The following is an 18,818-nucleotide window of genomic DNA, read 5'->3' as shown; positions in this document are numbered from 1 at the left end:
ATAGTACTAACATCTTATGTAGTTTTAAATTTTATGAAGACAAGCTAAAAAGTTCAAGTGAAAAATCTTCCAATATCACACTGAATGCTACATCAAAATCAGTGTGGATTAGCTAGGTCCATTTTTAACCTAATGGCTGTTGTCAAGCACATGCATACAGACAATTATCTTGCTGATTCATGTACAGGAACAAATAAGTTTCACATATTAAATCTGAAACAAAGAGAAAGAAGAAAATTCAGTTTCAGAATACATGAGTAAGAAACAACCACATCTACCAGAACTCAATTAAGTCGATACCTTTGATAACTTATCCCTTGACTGTTTCAAAACAGAAATTTAAACCAAAGTATCACTTATTTACGACATAACTTTCTTTCTGTAGTGATAATGACAAAGAAAACATCAGAAAGGAACAACTTTCTGGTGTTCTTCCCAGTACTGTAAAAACAGGGATTTTAAACCCATGTCTTCACGATTTTTACACCAAATGCTAGCGTGCGATAATGGAAATAACGAAATAAAAAAAAATCCAGAGGTAAGAACACACAAGCCACTATTTTAGTTGCTGGAACAGATTAAAGAAAGTTTCAGAGACAAAACACGCAGAGCACTATATATTTTTTTCCCATTGAACTCATACAAGAGAATATCGAAGGTAAAACACGCAGATCACTAAATTTTTTACATTGAACATATCCCAGAGTATGTCAAGGCAAAACAGGCAGATCAGTAAACTTTTTTTTATTAAATCTATCACAGTGTGTCTAAAGCAAAACACGCAGATCAGTAATCTTTTTCATTGAACATATCACAGAGTGCATCTAAGGCAAAACACGCCGATCAGTAATTTTTTTTATTAAACATATCATAGCGTGTAAAGCAAAACACGCAGATCAGAATTTTTTTTTTCCATTAAACATATCACAGAGTATGTATAAGGCAAACACGCAGATCAGTAATTTTTTTCACTGAATATATCTAAGAGTGTGTCTAAGGCAAAACACACAGATCAGTGTTTTGAACAGCCCAGGTTCACGCAAATTAGTCATACCAGAAAATATATTTCTATTATTGACCGATTGGCTTTCAAATGAACTGTTAAATTGTAATTTATAAGACAATGTATTTTCTATATATATTTTCTATATATAAAAGAAGATACATATACATATATATATATATATATATATATATATTTCATATATGTATATGTATTCATCTACTTGTATATATAAAATATATATTTCTTTATTGTATTGGCTGTAGGGGTATTTTAGTCATTTCTACATTTTACACATATTCATGTTTTTGAATATGATTGTAATTCCTCCTTTTTATTTTTTTATTTTTGTAATTTTTTTCATTTCTTATTTTTGTTTTTTTTATATAATGTTTTTGTACACAGTCAGTGGCTGACTGTGTACAGTGTACAACAGTCAGCCATTGACTGTGTACACAGTTTTAAAAATATAGACGTTGGGCTGATTCCCAGCGTCTCTAATAAGAGCTGTTGGGAATAGCCCAACGTCTCTTAAGTTTGCTTATAAATAAGGGCTATGTGAGCCCATTGTATGCACGTATTAGAGTAAGGAGTTGTCTCCTTAAGCTTATAAACACTGTGCATTTATTGCACTTTCTTTGGTGTAAAGCTTATAAACACTGCATTTATTGCACTTCTTTTGTGGTGTAAAGCTTATAAACACTGCATTTATTTTGTGTATTGAGTATTTGAAGTATCAAGTTATTTGAAAACTTGATTGTTTGCAAGGATTCTTCACATGAACCTCCTCTTGTTGCATCTATACAAATCCTTTTTTTTTCTTTTTTATTTGGGTTTGTGCTGCAACCCACGATATGCTTGAAACAAAGCACACAACAAACCACAGAAATCCTACCTTCGCATTGAATTGAGAGCCCAACTCCTTGGCTGTTTCCTCCTTGCGACAGTAGCTCTGTGAAGACAACCTCCTCTGGATCGTGTAAGAGAGAGAGAGAGAGAGAGAGTTTTATGGTTTTTATGAGAGGGAGTTAGAGGAGAATGGGGAAAACGAGAGAGAAATCGTGGGTGAGAAGAGGGGTTCAGTTTTCCCCTCATTCTCTCCGGTGTGCGTGAGTGGAGAAGCTTCACACACACCCTTTTGTATTGCGTTATTTTTTTATTTACTTATTATTTATTTATTTTTTAAATAAGGCAGGCTGCGTTCGGCAGGCCTCTACCTATGTCACATGGGTGCGGGTGCGGGGATTCAGCACTTCCAAAAAACCTGGGTGCGGGGGTCGGGGGGTTCCCCCGACGCGGGTTTTTTCAAATTTCATTTTATATACAGCTGCACGCACCCATCTCGTCAGGAGAACAGTGAATACTAATAGCCAGCAAGGCTACCACCATCATTATCATTTATTATGGAGAGAGAAAATCCTTTACGAAAAAAAGGATTAGCAAGGCTACCACCATCATTATCGTTTATTATGGAGAAAGAAAATCCTTTACTAAAAAAAAGGATTAGGAGCAACAGCTGCTGTCAGCTGCAGCAATTGCAACAGTTGTCTATCATTTATTATGGAGAGAGAAAATCCTTTACAAAAAAGAAGGATTAGGAGCAGCAGTGCTGTCAGCAGAATTTTTTTTTTTAAATTTCGCAGCCCATTTCATAGGGCAATTTTTTTTTTTTTAAAAATCCAAAAAAAAACGTACCTAAATGATCCTGGGTGCGGTCAACGCACCCAGGATCGGGTTGATCGCACCCGGTGCCGCACCCGCGTCGAGTCGCGTCGACGCGGGTGCGGCACCTTGCTAGCCGAATCCCTGTGACATAGGCCTCTACCCGATTCGTAACCCAACCCAATTGGGTTTCGAACTTGCAGTGTCCCAACGCAAGGTGACGTGCACTAACAACACTTGCCAAGCACGAGACATATATCTATTTTTTTTTCAATTTTTGCAATGCCCCAACTCGTGATGGCGTGAGCTAAAAAATCATGATTTGTTATTAATATTATATATATATATTTGATTGGATCTACTTCACGAAGACCCAAGATCCATTTATATTTTTGGATCAATATTAGGACTATCCGGGTTCATCCAAAGACCCAATTTTTTCTGGGACTCAATTTAGAAGATCCTAAATCCAAGATCCGATTAAAATTCGTGGATCCAAATAAAATATCATGGATCCAATATCAAAGATCTAATTGGGCCATTGCGATTCCAATATAAAAATTCAATTAAGATATCAAGGATCCGATATCGAAGATCCAAATAGGATATTTGGGATCTAATATTAGATATCCAAATAAGATATCTAGGATCCGACTTCGAAGATCCGAATAAATTATCTGGAATCTAATATCAGGTATCCCAATAAGATATCCAGGATCCAATATCGAAGATCCGAATAAGATATCCAAGATCTAATAAAAAAATCCAATTCAAAAGTAAAAATACCCCTATATAACATTCCGGTGATAAAATTTAGGTTTATTTATGTGACAAAATTCACAAACGTTACAGTTGGGTTAGTTTTTTATTTTTTGGTCTTGTTTGAACCTAGTCAACAAGAGAGTCGTTTGGATGCCCAACGACTCTATTTTGGAAGGACTCTCTTGGAGCCTCTCGTGTTTGTGTATATATAGGGGTTGAAACCCCTCCCAAATGTAATGCTTCTTGCATAGTCTTGATCAATAAAGTATTATTTTTATTTTATGTTTGCCCCTTTAGTGGGTGTTTGTGTATGAGCCCATTTTGTAGCCTGTGAATGTTCGTTTGGTGTTTTGGTGAAACTCTTTGAGTGTCCAATTTGTTGTTTTGGTCAATATCTTTTAGAGGACCTTGTTTCCTTTAATGGTATCAGAGCTTGGAGATCAAGCTGATTTTTTGGTGCATTGGGAAGCTTGCCACTCAAGATTTGTAAGAGATAAAGTCTCTTTTATAAAATTCATTTAAGTACGTGTGGGATTGTTGTGCTCTCTTGGTGGTGGAGTGCTCGTGTGTTCGTGCTCTTATTTAAAGGTGCTATCTTGGTGGTGGAGTGCTAGTGAGCCTTTTGATTATTTCTTATTTTTCTTCCTCTTCTCTATCTCTTATTCTTTCTTTTAGCCCTTGTAAACATGGATGACAATGATAATGTCACCCTAAAACCCATGAAACTCAGTGACAAACTTTGAAACATGGGCTTCAATCATGAAACACTTAATATGGGGAAAATGGTTATGGGGATTAGTGGATGGATCAGATTTGGAACCTAAACTAATTCTTACTAAGATAGACAGAGAAAAATAAATGAAAAGAATGAAGAATGAGTCATGTCAAGATTATGTCTTGGTTCATTAGTAGTGTTGTTATCAAGAAGTACTCGATCTAGCTAAATTTGAATATGCAAATAAAGCATGAGACTATCTTAATAGAATGCATTCTTTTAAAGATATTGCTCACATTTGCAACTTGCAAGACAAAGTGCACATTATTATTAGAATATGGGTTGGATATGGATCCATTTAATATTGGATCCATATCCATTCCCAGGCTTTGTATTTTAATATAATGAGTTACTTATACAAGGGTATTTTTGTCCACGTGTGAACTATTGTAACCCTATTAAACTAATGATGTATTAGCGCAGACCCGTGAAGGAAAGTGGCTGCCGATTCTCAACAACATTAGAGCTCTCTCTCTCTCTCTCCCTCTCTCTCTCTCTCGTCTTTGATTTCTGCAGGTATTCTATTATGGTATCAGAGCGGTGGCAGGTCTGGGCATAAAGCACGATCCTTCAGCTTCTTCAGTCAGCCGAGTCTTTCCCATTCAGCATCGGCTCCATCTCTTCTTCCAGTTAGCCGAGTTTTCTTCTCATTCAGGGGCTGAAATCATTCAGCCGAGTCTTCTTCATCTTCTTCAGCCACATCCAACAGTTGACCCTCATCTTATCCAGCGTAACGTGCAAAGCACGATCCTTCAGCCGAGTCCTGACATTCATCTAATCCAGCGTAACGTGAAAAGCACGATTCTTCAGATCGAGTCCCCTGTGCCGAGTCCCCTTCACCACTTCAGCAAATCACCTTCTCCAGGTCGAGTTCCCTGTGCCGAGTCCCCTTCATCCTCTGCAGCAGATCACCTTCTCCAGGTCGAGTTCCCTGTGCCGAGTCCTATCTTTCTAGTTTCTAGTTTGACAGAAAAAGATTACCTATCTTTCTAGCTTCTGCTGTGAATATCTATTGGTCGAAGTTTGTTTTTCAGTTTTCCTCTAATATTTCTTCTTTCTATTCTTTAGTTGTGAAAATTTATTCTTTAGTTTCCTGTTGATTCATCATATTTAACATCTTATATTCTGATTTCAGTAAAATCGAGTTCCCTGGTTTTCCAACCAGGAATCTGTTTTGATATCCTCATTCCTTTTCTGTCAAACTTTCCATACCCTAGAGCTCTTATTTCCCTTGTCGTGACATTGTGCCGATTTCTGCCAACTGTAATAAAACAGCTCAGTTTCAAAAAAAAAAGTGTTGTCAACAAGCCTACAAATGGATACTTCAACCAATTCGGGTCTTTCTTCCAATTTCTTGGGGCAGCTAGTTTCGGAAAAGCTAACTACAAACAACTATCTGACTTGGAAAAGGCAAATTGCTCCTTTTATTCGAAGTCAAGACCTTTCAGGTCACTTGGATGGCTCTATTCCTATGCCCCCAGAATCCATCATAACCGAAGCCAAAGAGGATGGAGGATTGCCGAATATTGTTCGCAATCCTGCCTTTGTTTCTTAGATGAAGCGCGATCAGGCACTTGTCGCATACATCACTTCCACGTTATCACAAGAAGTACTGATTTCCATTCCTGATGATTGCACATCCAAAGTTTTGTGGGAGGCTTTAGCTCAAACCTACTCTCAGATATCGGAGGCCAAAGTGTTGTTTCTCAAACGCGAATTTCAAATGCTAAAAAAGGGGGCAATGAGCATCATTGAATTCTTAAATCAAGTCAAAAGCATCACAGATCAGTTAGCCATGGTTGGATATCCAGTGTCAGATAAAGAAAAAGTGCAGCAGACACTGAATGCTTTGGGACCAGAATATCATGTTCTTGTAACGTCTTTATTGTGTCTACCTACGCTACTCAGCTTTGAAGAATTACGTGCTAAACTCTTTCAGTACGAGATGACTCTGAAAAGCATGTCTGATGCTTCAGCAGGACAATCATCTACGCATGAAGTTCTTGCCACAGGAATAATAGCTGATCGTTCACGAGGAGGACGTGGCAGAAGCAGGGGAACACCAATCCAGGGTGGACGTGGGTTGCTACCTACACCAAATCCTAATGTCAGTACTTCAAAGAATGTTCCCACATGCTACCAGTGTAACAAACGTGGTCACATCAAAGCCAACTGCTGGTTCAATCCACAAAATCGGAATAGAACACAAAATAATAGAAATGCTGCTACATCAGGAACTGCAGGTACATTTCGAGTCAGTGATGATGCCAAGGATCTTCTCTTATCTGCGATGGCCAACTTGAATCTAAAACAGAGTGATGATGGAATATGGTATGTTGACTCTGGGGCAGCAGCACATGTCACTGGCAATGCAGGTAAGTTCTCTACGTTGACTCCTTATCTTGGTAAATCTAATATCGTAACTGGAGATGGGACTCACCACCCTATTTCAAACATTGGCAATGTCCTCATTCCTTTGTCTGAGTCATCTATTTCTTTATCTGATGTTGTTCATGCGCCAAATATAAAGAAAAATATTATCTTTGTTTCTAAGCTTGTTGACTCTACCAATTCATCTGTGGAATTTACTCCTACTTCTGTCTTTGTCAAGGATCTTCAAACGAAGGAGATGTTCGCTAAAGGAGAGCGACGTGGAAACATGTATGTCTTCAATGAAGATTCAACCTCCAGTGTCCTGAAGCCCAAGTCTGATCATATCTCCAAAAGCGTCTTAAGTATATCCAAATGTAATAAGCCAGATCTCTGGCATTCTCGTCTTGGTCATTGTAGTCAAGTCTTTATTGAAAAGTTAGTGTCCAATGGTTTTCTTTCAGAGTATGTTTCATCTTCATTGAAGGATAAAATGTGTCCCCGTTGTCAGGTCTGCAAAAGTCATGTACTTCCTTTCCATCAAATAAATAAAAGAGCCTCCATGCCCTTTGAAATAATATGTTCTGATGTTTGGGGCCCAGCCCCCAATCCTTCCTCTTCTGGAAGCAAATATTATGTATCTTTTATTGACAGTTTCTCTCGTTTTACCTGGATATTCTTTATGAAACACAAATCAGAGGTTTTTTTCATCTTTCGTCATTTTCATGCCTATGTTAAAACTCAATTCTCCCAAAACATTCAAATTCTCCAATGTGATGGAGGTGGTGAGTATTCCTCCAAAGAATTTTTAGACTTTCTCCAAGATAATGGGATACATCGTAGAGTTTCTTGCCCGTACACTCCACAACAAAATGGAATTGCTGAACGTAAACATAGACATATTGTGGAAAGTGCAATGAGTATGATGCATGGTTGTAACTTGCCCATTAGTCTTTGGACAGAAGCTTTTCACACTGCCACTCATGTGATAAATCGTCTTCCTATGTCTATCCTTGAAAATCAGTCTCCCTATTACGTTCTCTTTGGTGCACATCCTGATTATGATGAGTTACGAGTTTTTGGATGCACATGTTATGTACACATTGATAAATCCATGAGAACTAAATTTCAGGACAAAGCCTCCATATGTCAATTTGTTGGTTATGCAGATGAACATAAGGGCTACAGGTGTTATGACCCTGTCAATAAGAAGGTCAGGATTTCCAGAAATGTTGTTTTTGATGAAAATAGTTTTCTGAAAAGTAAAACAAATCACAATCAAGAACACGGTGATGCAGCTGGTAATTGGTATGATCCATGGCTTAGTGCTGAACTTATTTCACATATTGCCGAAGATACTATTTTGATCCCTGAAGACGTACATGGTGAGACAATTTCAGATGATGCATCACAAACAGCATGTCTGAGATACAAAGGTAATGTGTATACCAGGAGACCCAAAGAGCAAACAAATGTACCTGCTGAAGAAAACGTTGCATTGCCTGATAACAAAGAAGCACCAAGAAGATCAGGTAGGATAAGACATCCTATTGAAAAATGGGTTAGTTATGACAACATTTCTATGGACTTTCAAATTTTTCTATCCAAGATTGAGAAACATGATGAACCACTTGGTTTTCATCAAGCTGTCCAATCCAACAAATGGATTTAAGCGATGAATGAGGAGATCGAGGCACTTCATGAGTGTCAAACATGGGAGATAGTTGGGCGTCCTCCAGATAAGAATGTTGTTGGTTCTAAATGGGTATATAAAATTAAATATAAACCGGATGGTAGCATTGAACGGTACAAGGCACATCTCGTAGCCAAGGGTTTCACTCAAGAATATGGTCAGGATTACGATGAGACATTCAGCCCAGTGGTGAAAATGGGAACTATTCGCATCATACTTGGCTTGGCAATTGAACATGGCTGGACCCTTAGTCAACTTGATGTTAAAAATGCATTTCTTCATGGAAATTTAAAGGAAGAGGTCTACATGGAGCAGCCTCAAGGTTATACAGAGGGAGACCCAAAAGAGTATGTATGCAAGTTAACCAGAGCCTTGTATGGTTTGAAGCAAGCTTCCAGGTCATGGTTCGAAAGCTTCTCCTTAGAAATTCAGAAACATGGTTTCTTTCCTTCCCAACTAGATCATTCTCTGTTCATATACAGAAATGATACCACCCTGGTTTTCTTACTCATATATGTTGATGACATTGTGATCACTGGTAATGCTCCAGACCACATTCAACGAATTAAAGTTTTATTGAGTATGCAGTTCAAAATGAAAGACCTTGGGGAACTGAGATATTTTCTTGGTGTAGAGGTGGACAGACAAGATAACAAAATGTCATTAACTCAACACAAATGCACTCTTGATCTTCTGGCTAAAGCAGGAATGACAGATTGTAAACCTCTACCTACACCCAGTGTTGTCAACCAAAAGCTCAGTATTTGTGATGGTGAGTTATATCCTGATGCAGTCAAGTATCGCAGTTTAGTGGGCATGTTGCAATATCTTACCTTTACTAGACCAGACATTGTATATTCTGTTAATCAAGTATCTCAGTTCATGCATGAACCAAAGACTGGTCACATGGATGCTGTCAAACGCATCCTTCGCTATCTAAAAGGAACAATAGGCGATGGACTTACGTATATTCAATCTTCATGGAAGTTCCCAAAACATAACATACTGTCCTATACAGATGCAGACTGGGCAGGGGATCCAGATGAGAGGAGGTCTGTTTCAGGATACTGTGTTTTCATTGGAAGAAATCTTGTCTCATGGAGTAGCAGAAAACAGAAAGCTGTGGCAAGGTCTAGCACTGAGGCAGAGTATAGATCTATGGCAGCCACCACTACAGAAGTGACCTGGATTAGGCATCTACTTACAGAAATGGGGGAGGATATTTCAAATTCGACACTTATGTGTGATAACAAAAGTGCTATACAAATTGCATTCAATCCCATTCATCACAGTCGAACTAAGCATATTGAGATTGATCAACATTTCATCAGACAAAAGATAGCAGACAAAGAGATTGAATCAGTTTATGTGCCTTCAGAAGATCAAATTGCTGATATGTTTACCAAAGGTCTTACAAGTCAACGTTTCTGGTATCTGAAGAACAAGTTGCACATGGTTCACTCCCATGCACAACTTGAGGGAGGGTATTAGAATATGGATTGGATATGGATCCATTTAATATTGGATCCATATCCATTCCCAGGCTTTGTATTTTAATATAATGAGTTACTTATACAAGGGCATTTTTGTCCACGTGTGAACTATTGTAACCCTATTAAACTAATGATGTATTAGCGCAGACCCGTGAAGGAAAGTGGCTGCCGATTCTCAACAACATTAGAGCTCTCTCTCTCTCTCTCTCCCTCTCTCTCTCTCGTCTTTGATTTCTGCAGGTATTCTATTAATTATGACTCAAGGAGGAAAACGTATTAAAGAATACTTTAGTGAGTTGTCCGATCGTTTGAATGAGTTGGATTTTCTTAAGCCACAATGACATTGTCCTGAAGACATAGAACTCCGTCAATGACAAATTGATGCTGAGCATTTCTATCAATTAATCAATGGTCTAAGACCAGAGTTTGAGTCTACTAAATAAACTCTTCTTCATAGAGTAAAAGTCCCCTCTATTGAGGACACTATTGAAGAGCTAAGTATGAAAGAAAATAAACTAAAAAAGAAAAATCTAAAGATGATAATTCGGTCCTAACCGTGTCTAGGCTAGGAAACAATGTACATTCTTACAAACCACCATATTATAGGATACCTAACAACGACTACTATGAAAAACAAGGCAACGAGTTTGAGAAGAAAAAAATTATTTGTTATTATTGCTGGAAACTGGGACATGTCAAGATATATTGTGCTAAATTAAAGAGACCTTAAGAGAATAAGGTAGCCTCTCTTGCACAAGAGTCAAGTGGGTTCAAAGTTACACAAGAATCAAACATCGGGAGTATGTCATTAACTCAACTTGTAGAAGCTCTTCAACCACTTCTCAAAGGAGCTTCATCAACCAGAGCGACAGTCTCTTCTGTTTGCATCTCTGACCTCGGTAAGTTCTTTGGCTTCTTGATTAAGGTGCCTCTTTTTATATGACACCAAATTGTGATATTTTATTCGAATGTCGTAACTCAAGCGGATCAAATGTTTTTATTGCTCATGGGACATCTCTTGAGATAAAGTAAACAAGAAATTTAGAAAATGTTTCAAAAGGTTTTTTTATTTCATAAATTAGATATATTCCCAAGTTAAACTTAAATCTTTTGTCTGTTTCTCAATTATCTGATCATGGGTATAATGCTTTCTTCTCTTTTATTGGTTATCGAGTGCTGGATCGCCAGTCAGTGAAGCTGATTGGGGAAAGCCATAGAGAATGAGGTTTATACTACATAATTTTTTTGAAAATACCCAAGAATGACTTTTGTTGTAATATTCAAAACTAGATTTTGATTTATGGTATAAAAGACTTGGCCGTTATAATGTTTCCAAAATCCAGTATTTTTCAAATATGAAAAAAATTTGTAACCTTGAAAAATTTTCATGTGAAGACTCTATTCTTGGCAAAATGAAAAGATTACTATTTCAAGAAAGGACTTTTCTCTCTACACGACCACTTGAGTTGGTGCATTCGGATGTTTGGGGTCCAACACCTGATATATCTAAGGGTGGGTTTGCATATTATGTTATCTTTATTGATGATTTTGCTAGACATGTAGATTTATTTTCTCAAATATAAATCTGAAGTCTTTTCATATTTTCAAACATTTCATAAATTGGTTAAAAATAAAATTCAAAAAGATGTCTCTATCTTTCGCACTGATTCATAGGGAGAATTTTTATCAAAAGATTTTAAATTACTTGGAATGAAATGGTATTAAACATAAAAAATATTATTCCTACACTTCATAACAAAATGGTTTAGCTGAAAGAAAACACTGGCACATCATAGAAACCGTAAAAACTCTACTTATCTCAAATCAAGTACCTAAAGAGTTTTGGGCTGAAACCACATTGACTGTAGTTTATCTTATTAACAGAATGCCATCTATCACCTTAAAAAATATATCACCAGTTAAGAAACTGTTTAAACTGACTCTTGATTATTCCCGATTAAGAGTTTTTGGGTGCTAATGTTTTGTTTTCATTGATAAAAATGATAAACTTTCTCCTTGCGTTATTTCTTGTGCCTTTTTGGGATATGCCGATAACCAAAAAGGCTATAGATGCTTTGATTTTAAAAATAAGAAATTGTATGTTTCAAGAAATGTGTCTTGCTTAGAAAAAAATCTTTGAATTTGAAAATTCTAAGGAAATAACTGAGTATTCTTTTCTATTGAATCTAATTCCAAAGTTTGTCAATTGTGATGCTAATTATGATGAAGATCGGGATATTAGAAATGATATGGTAAGTGAAGAAGAATCTTATGATAATGAGATATGTAAAGAACAATCTTAAAATCAGGATTGTATTCAATGTTCTAGACGTAGTAGTTCTGAACATCCATGTGCCCTAGATAAATATACTAATAATGAAAACCATGTAGAAATACAAACTAGAAGGTCATCTAGAGTATCTAAACCCTTGGGAAATTTGTGTCCTATAAGTCATTTTCACCTAAGTACCAAGCTTATATTGCATTGATACATTCCTATATAGAACCCTTAAACCATAGTTTAAAAACTCGCGGGGTTGAGCTGGTGACTCTGCTGACTTGGCCCGGATCGCCTAGTCATTGAGTAAAAAAACAGGTATGACCTGGCTTTAACAAAACTCGACCGAGCCATGGGCGATTTATGCGTATATATACATCTATAATATATTATGTATATAATTACATATATTATATGAAATATTTAACAAAACTCGATCGAGTCATGGGAAAGTAATGTATATATATACATATATAATATATATTATATATATAATTACATATATTATATGGAATATAATATAAATATTATGTATATTATATATAAAAATATGATTATACATGTATTAATAAAATTATACATTAAATATATTATAAAAAATATCATATAATGTATATTATATATAATATATTGGTAAAATACTATAAAATATAGATAATATATACACATATTTATATATTTTGTATAAAATATAAAGTTAACATGACCTGACGGAGTCATCAAGTTGACCCTGACAAGTCACGAGTCACTCAAGAACAAGTTGAGTGATGAGTTACTGAGTTTTAAAACATTGCCTCAAATTATGATGAAGCAAAGAAACATTCTAAGTGGGTAGAATCCATGAGGGTAGAATTAGATGCCTTAGAAAAGGCGAATACTTGGACGGTCCAAGATATTCCCCTAGAAAAGAAACCCATAGGTTGCAGATGGATATATAAGATAAAAACCAAGAGTAACAAAGCTCTTGAAAGATACAAAACTATGTTAGTTGACAAGGGATACTCTCAAGAGTATGAAATAGATTATGAGGAAACCTTTTCTATAGTTGCTAGGATGACTACGGTTAGAACTGTAGTAACCCTTGCCTATGTGAAGAAATGATCTATACATCAAATGTATGTTAATAATGCGTTTTTAAATGAAAATTTTGTTGAAGTATATATGGAGGCACCACATGGTATAATTATTCCTAAAGAAAAAGATCTTTGGTTAGATAAGGCTCTGTATGATCTTAAATAAGCTTTAAAGGCTTGGTATGATATATTTAGTGAGGTTATACTTGATGTTGGATTTCAATCTTGTCTAACTAACACAACTTTGTTTGTTAAAATTTCTGATGCGGGTATTCTTCTTCTTCTTTACGCAGACGACATGATCATCACTATAAGTGATAAACAAGGAGTTGAACATATTAAAAGACTTCTTAAAATACATTTTGAAATGACTGATTTGAAAATTTTAAAATATTTTTTTGGTATAGAATTTGCTTATTCTTTTAAATTTGCTTTAGATATCTCTCAATTATGAGGCCTGGTATCTGTTGACTCAATCTAAATTTGCTTTAGATATTGTTGTCAGGTTTGGTATCTTAGATGATAAGAGAGTTGATACTTCTGAAGTTGTCAATGTCAAAATGAAGATTGATGATGGGGAACCATTTAAAAATCCAACACCTTACAGACAACGTATTAGGGCACTGTCATATCTCTCAATTACGAGGCTTGATATTGTGCATGTAATTCACACAACGAGCTATTTTCAATATGCTCCCACCACTGTTAATATGGGAGCACTTTTGCGTATTGTTAGATATATCAAAACTTCTATTTTTTGAGGATTTTTCTTGTTTGCTTCTTCTTCCTTATATTTAAATGCTTATACTGATGCTGACTGTGGAGGTGATCCAAATAATCGACACTCAACCACTGGTTTTTGTGTGTTTTTAAGTAACTTGTTGATTTCATGAAGGTGCAAGAAGCAATAAAAAGTTTTTCTCTTATCAACTGAAGCAGATTATCGAGCCATGACTACTATCACTATAGAGGTGGTCTGACAAAGAAGATTGCTGGCAGATATGAAAGTTCAACACAAAGGAGCATCATGAATGTGTTGTGATAACAAAAGTTTCATTTACATTGCCAACATTCAAACCTTAAATGAATGAACTGAACATATTGGGATGGACTCGCTTTGCTCCTAGATTCCACTTTTTCATTGGCAAACTTTTGGTTATCCAACCATAAGTTTGAGGGAGAGTGTTAATATATATATATATATATATATATATATATATATATATATATATATATATATATATATAGAGAGAGAGAGAGAGAGAGAGAGAGAGAGAGAGAGCTGAACATATTAGGCCCCATTTTTCATTTTGCCCCATAGGTTTTAAGTGTTTTATGATAGATCTGAACCGTTAGATGTGTTTAGCATGCTCGATTTAGTGGGAATCGACTTTTGGATCATGTTTTTTTGATGAAAAAACAAGTTTTTCTGAGCCGGGAAAAACTGATACCTTCATAGCCATTGATTTTGGATCACCGGAAAAACCTGTATACAGGTCTGATTTTGACGATCCAAAAGCCGGTTCCCACTAAACAAACCTATAGATCACATATACACTGTTAGATGTGAGAAAAAAACTTAAAACTATGATTTTTAACGAGATCTAATGAAAAAGGGGGCATAAGGAACACGTTACTCATATATATATATATATGTATATATATATATATATATATATATGTGTGTGTGTGTGTGTGTGTGTGTGTGTGTGTGTGCGCGTAACTAGGTTAAGTTAGTTAGGTTAGTTTTGTATTTTTTGGTCTTGTTTGAACTTTGAACTAGTCAACACTTGTTGACAAGTCAACAAGAGAGTCGTTGGGAGGCCAAACGGCTCTATTTACAGCTGTAGGACCCTCCCAACGACTCTCTTGGATATTTTTATTCCGTGTGTTTGCCTCTTTAGTGGGTGTTTGTATGTGAGCCCATTTTGTGGCTTGTGAATGTTCTTTTGGTGCTTTGGTGAAACTCTTTTGAGTGTTCACTTTGTTGTTTTGGTAAATATCTTTTGGAGGACCTTATTTCCTTTCAATGTTAATGGAGAAAACTTGGTCTGGTAATTTGGTCTGGAATGCGATGCAGGGGAACAACCTGATGAGGATTCTAAATATTGCAGCTTTCGCTGTCTCTGGCTATGCATCAACAGAAGGCCGACAGTGCAAACCTTTCAATCCTCTACTTGGGGAGACCTATGAGGCTGATTACCCTGATAAAGGCCTTCGCTTCTTCTCTGAAAAGGTTTGCAATTATCTGTCTTCCAAGTCTCATCAGCCTCATGTTTTGGGAAGTGTCCTTTCATCTTATGACGTTATGGTCTGTGAATGCAGGTGAGCCATCACCCAATGATTGTTGCATGCCATTGTGATGGTAGAGGGTGGAAATTTTGGGCTGACTCAAACCTGAAAGGCAAATTTTGGGGCCGATCCATTCAACTTGATCCCATAGGGGTTCTTACACTCCAGTTTGATGATGGAGAAACGTTCCAGTGGAGCAAGGTCACCACTTCCATTTATAACATCATAATTGGCAAGATTTACTGTGACCATTATGGCACCATGCGCATCAAAGGTAGTGGCAATTATTCTTGCAAGCTCAAATTCAAGGAGCAGTCAATCATTGACCGAAATCCCCATCAGGTATAATGACCCAAAAGATAAAAGTGCACAAAGGGTGAACTAAATAAATATGTTTTCCTTACTAATATTTTGAACTTTTACAATACCACCACAATATCTGCATAAGCAGATTTTAAGCTAATTTTCTGACCAGTTTGAATAGTATACATCCATATAATACAGGAAGTGACTTGTAAAATCATTGACAAATACAAGCAATCCTCCTCTGTAAATGCAGGTACAAGGCTTTGTACAAGATAACAGGACTGGACAGAAGGTTGCAATGTTAGTGGGGAAGTGGGACGAGGCCATGTATTATGTACTGGGTGATCCTAGTACAAAGCCCAAGGGTTATGATCCCATGTCAGAGGCGGTTCTGCTGTGGGAAAGGGACAAGTCTATTCCTCAGACTAGATACAACCTCACTCCCTTTGCCATCTCTTTAAATGAGTTGACACCTGGTCTATTGGAGAAGCTTCCTCCGACCGATTCCAGGCTCAGACCAGATCAGCGGTACTTGGAGAATGGCGAGTATGAGATGGCCAATGCAGAGAAGCTTAGGCTTGAACAGTTGCAGAGACAGGTACACTAAGAGATCACACTCCATGTTTACTGTCCATATTTCTTACTGATGCTGCATGGGCTTGGTGGTTCCATATCAGTTGACCTGTATCTACTATTCTGGCTTATGTTTAGCAAACAATGTGCATACATTTATTAACAGTAGCAACCTCATGTTGTGCCCCTGGATTGTGAATTTTGTGTCTTGGCCTTACATAAAATGCTCCCTGAGATGAGGTCCGGTTTGCTGATGTCAGCTCACATCTGCTGGCTTGCAAGTTGGGCCAAAGATGAAATTGGCCCTCAAGAGCCCAAACAAAAGGGAGAGTAATATCAAACATTTTTCATGTGAACTATGCAACTTTGCCTGTTTCTGTTCTATGCATAATCTTGTGTACCCTTAATTGGATTAAAATACTTGATTCATTCATTTTTTTCCTTTAAACCTGTGATATATTTGGAGAATATGTTGTGAAAACTACCAATATCTGCTATGTAACATTGGTGCTTCTGCACTCTCAGAGCATCCATGTGGCACCTGCACCTATTTTATATGGTCTAAAATTGTCCATGTTAAAAAAAAAAACTCGTAATTGTATAACTGTAAATGCATTATATATATGGGTTAATATTTGGTGCTAATGAAGGTACAAAACTATTTAGTAGAAATCACCTTTTCATATTTTTTTGATTTTTTTTAGATCAAACCCTATGGATATGATCTAGAAGGTCTGTTTAGTAGAAAACGAGTTTTCAATCACGTGATTGTGACATATAAGCTAGTTTCTTAAGGGCTTCAAAAATCAAAGGTCCACAATGTACTAAAATTTCATGACTCAAAAATTCCTATTTTTACATAAAAAAAACGATCCAAGGTTTGCTGAACACATCTATATGGTCAGATTGAGCTGATACAACCTGAAATGATTTCCAGCTCAATAGTTAGAAACCTTCATTAGTACCAAATATAAACCCTATATATATATATATATATATATATATATATATATATATATATATATATATATATATATATATATATATATATATATATATATATATATATATATATATATATATATATGCACCTCCACAACCAAGTTTTTTGAAATTGTTGTGTTTCATCCTTTGCACCTGAACCTATGTAACATAGTTTATCGAGTATTTACATGTCTGCAAATGGGTATGGGTCTTGACAGCCAGAACTGTAAACCTACTACAATTATTCTTAAAAATATGAAACACATTGCTGTCTCTCAACCTGGGTCATAGTAATTTTTTTTTCATTAAAAAAAAGACTTGGGTCATGTAATTTCCAGATTAGGCAATGCCTTTAGAATGTTTACTGTTACTTGAAAAGGAAAAAAGTGCTGACATTTTCTCCTTGTATGATTACATGGCAAGTGATCTAAAAAGGCTTATGCTGATGTGAATTTATGGCACAGGCACGAAAGTTGCAGGAAGGAGGGTGGCAGCCGAGATGGTTCAAGAAAGATAAAGAGGATGGATGTTATCGGTATAATGGTGGCTATTGGGAAGCGAGTGAGAAAAGGGCATGGGATGAAATTCCAGATATATTTGGCCAGACTGCACCATCAACAGACTGCCCCACATCTGTGGGGCAAGGTATTTAGATTTTCTTGTTTCTATCTTCTCTCTTTCCTCCATGTAATATGTCTACGGTGGTTGGAAATGTTTGTTGGCCCACACCAAAACATAGATCAATCAAATGAAGATTTTGCCATATTCAGGAGTTCTACCACAATTCTTCTCAAACTGAAGCCATATTAGGTGAGCATCGGACTGAATGTAGCAGTGAGGATGAGAATATTATAGATGTAAAAAGCCATTCTTCCTCTTTCAACAAAGGTTTGGGAATGTTTCAGACAAGTTGCACTTCTTCAAGTCAAAGTTGAAAGTAGTTGATAGTCTTTATAGGGCTGGTAAAGCAGCTGAAAGAGCTGAACTTAAGGCATTCAAGCTTAGTTCGTGCTTGTGGCTAGCCAGCCAAGCTGGAGCTCATCATGAGTCTAAGCTAAATGAGCTGAGCTTGTGCTGGCTCATTTTAAAAAAGGTATATTTATTGAAAGCTGGAAGCAATAGGATTTGAATTCTAGATCTCTTGAACCAAGCTCAAGCCTCATTTACAAAACAAATAGATTCTCAAAGCTGAAAGCTATAGAATTTGAACTTTAAACCAATTGCTTGCAAGCCCAAGACTAGCCATTTTTTCTACATTTTACTTTGTGATATATACTGCGTTTAATATGTTAATCACTACTTAGCTTGCCTATATGAGCCGAGCCAAGCTGAGCCAATACCTGTTTTTCATGTTCAGTCTGTCTAGCCTATTTTACAAGTACACATGAGCTCTTTATGAGCCAATCACATGTTGAGCCATGAGCAACTCTTGTTTTCCAGCCCTAGATTTTTATGGTGCCACTTTCAAAGTTCTAGTTCCCCCATACCCTGTTTTTTCATTAAACCCATCATGCCCCTAGCATTGTACGGCACCACCAGACTCTGCACTTTGAC

General features: G+C 36.5%; 1 protein-coding gene across 3 annotated transcripts in view; it reads left to right on the top strand.

Annotated features, from left to right (window-relative positions):
• Nucleotides 1–18,173, top strand: part of LOC149840779 (oxysterol-binding protein-related protein 1D-like) — an 89,714-nt gene extending 71,541 nt beyond the window's left edge. For all 3 annotated transcript variants that reach the window (XM_090003325.1, XM_090003323.1, XM_090003326.1), the window contains 4 exons: nt 15,190–15,345; nt 15,435–15,743; nt 15,961–16,305; nt 17,729–18,173. In XM_090003325.1, coding sequence (XP_089859451.1) covers nt 15,190–15,345; nt 15,435–15,743; nt 15,961–16,305; nt 17,729–17,917 — 999 coding nt within the window. In that variant the 3' untranslated portion in view covers nt 17,918–18,173. The remainder of the gene's footprint in view (nt 1–15,189; nt 15,346–15,434; nt 15,744–15,960; nt 16,306–17,728) is intronic.
• Nucleotides 18,174–18,818: the final 645 nt, after the last annotated feature.

The sequence above is a fragment of the Nuphar pumila genome, chromosome 4 (genome assembly GCF_984573655.1).
Source record: "Nuphar pumila chromosome 4, dmNupPumi1.hap1.1, whole genome shotgun sequence".
NCBI classification, from domain to species: Eukaryota; Viridiplantae; Streptophyta; class Magnoliopsida; order Nymphaeales; family Nymphaeaceae; genus Nuphar; species Nuphar pumila.
This window is presented reverse-complemented; position numbering and strand designations above follow the sequence as displayed.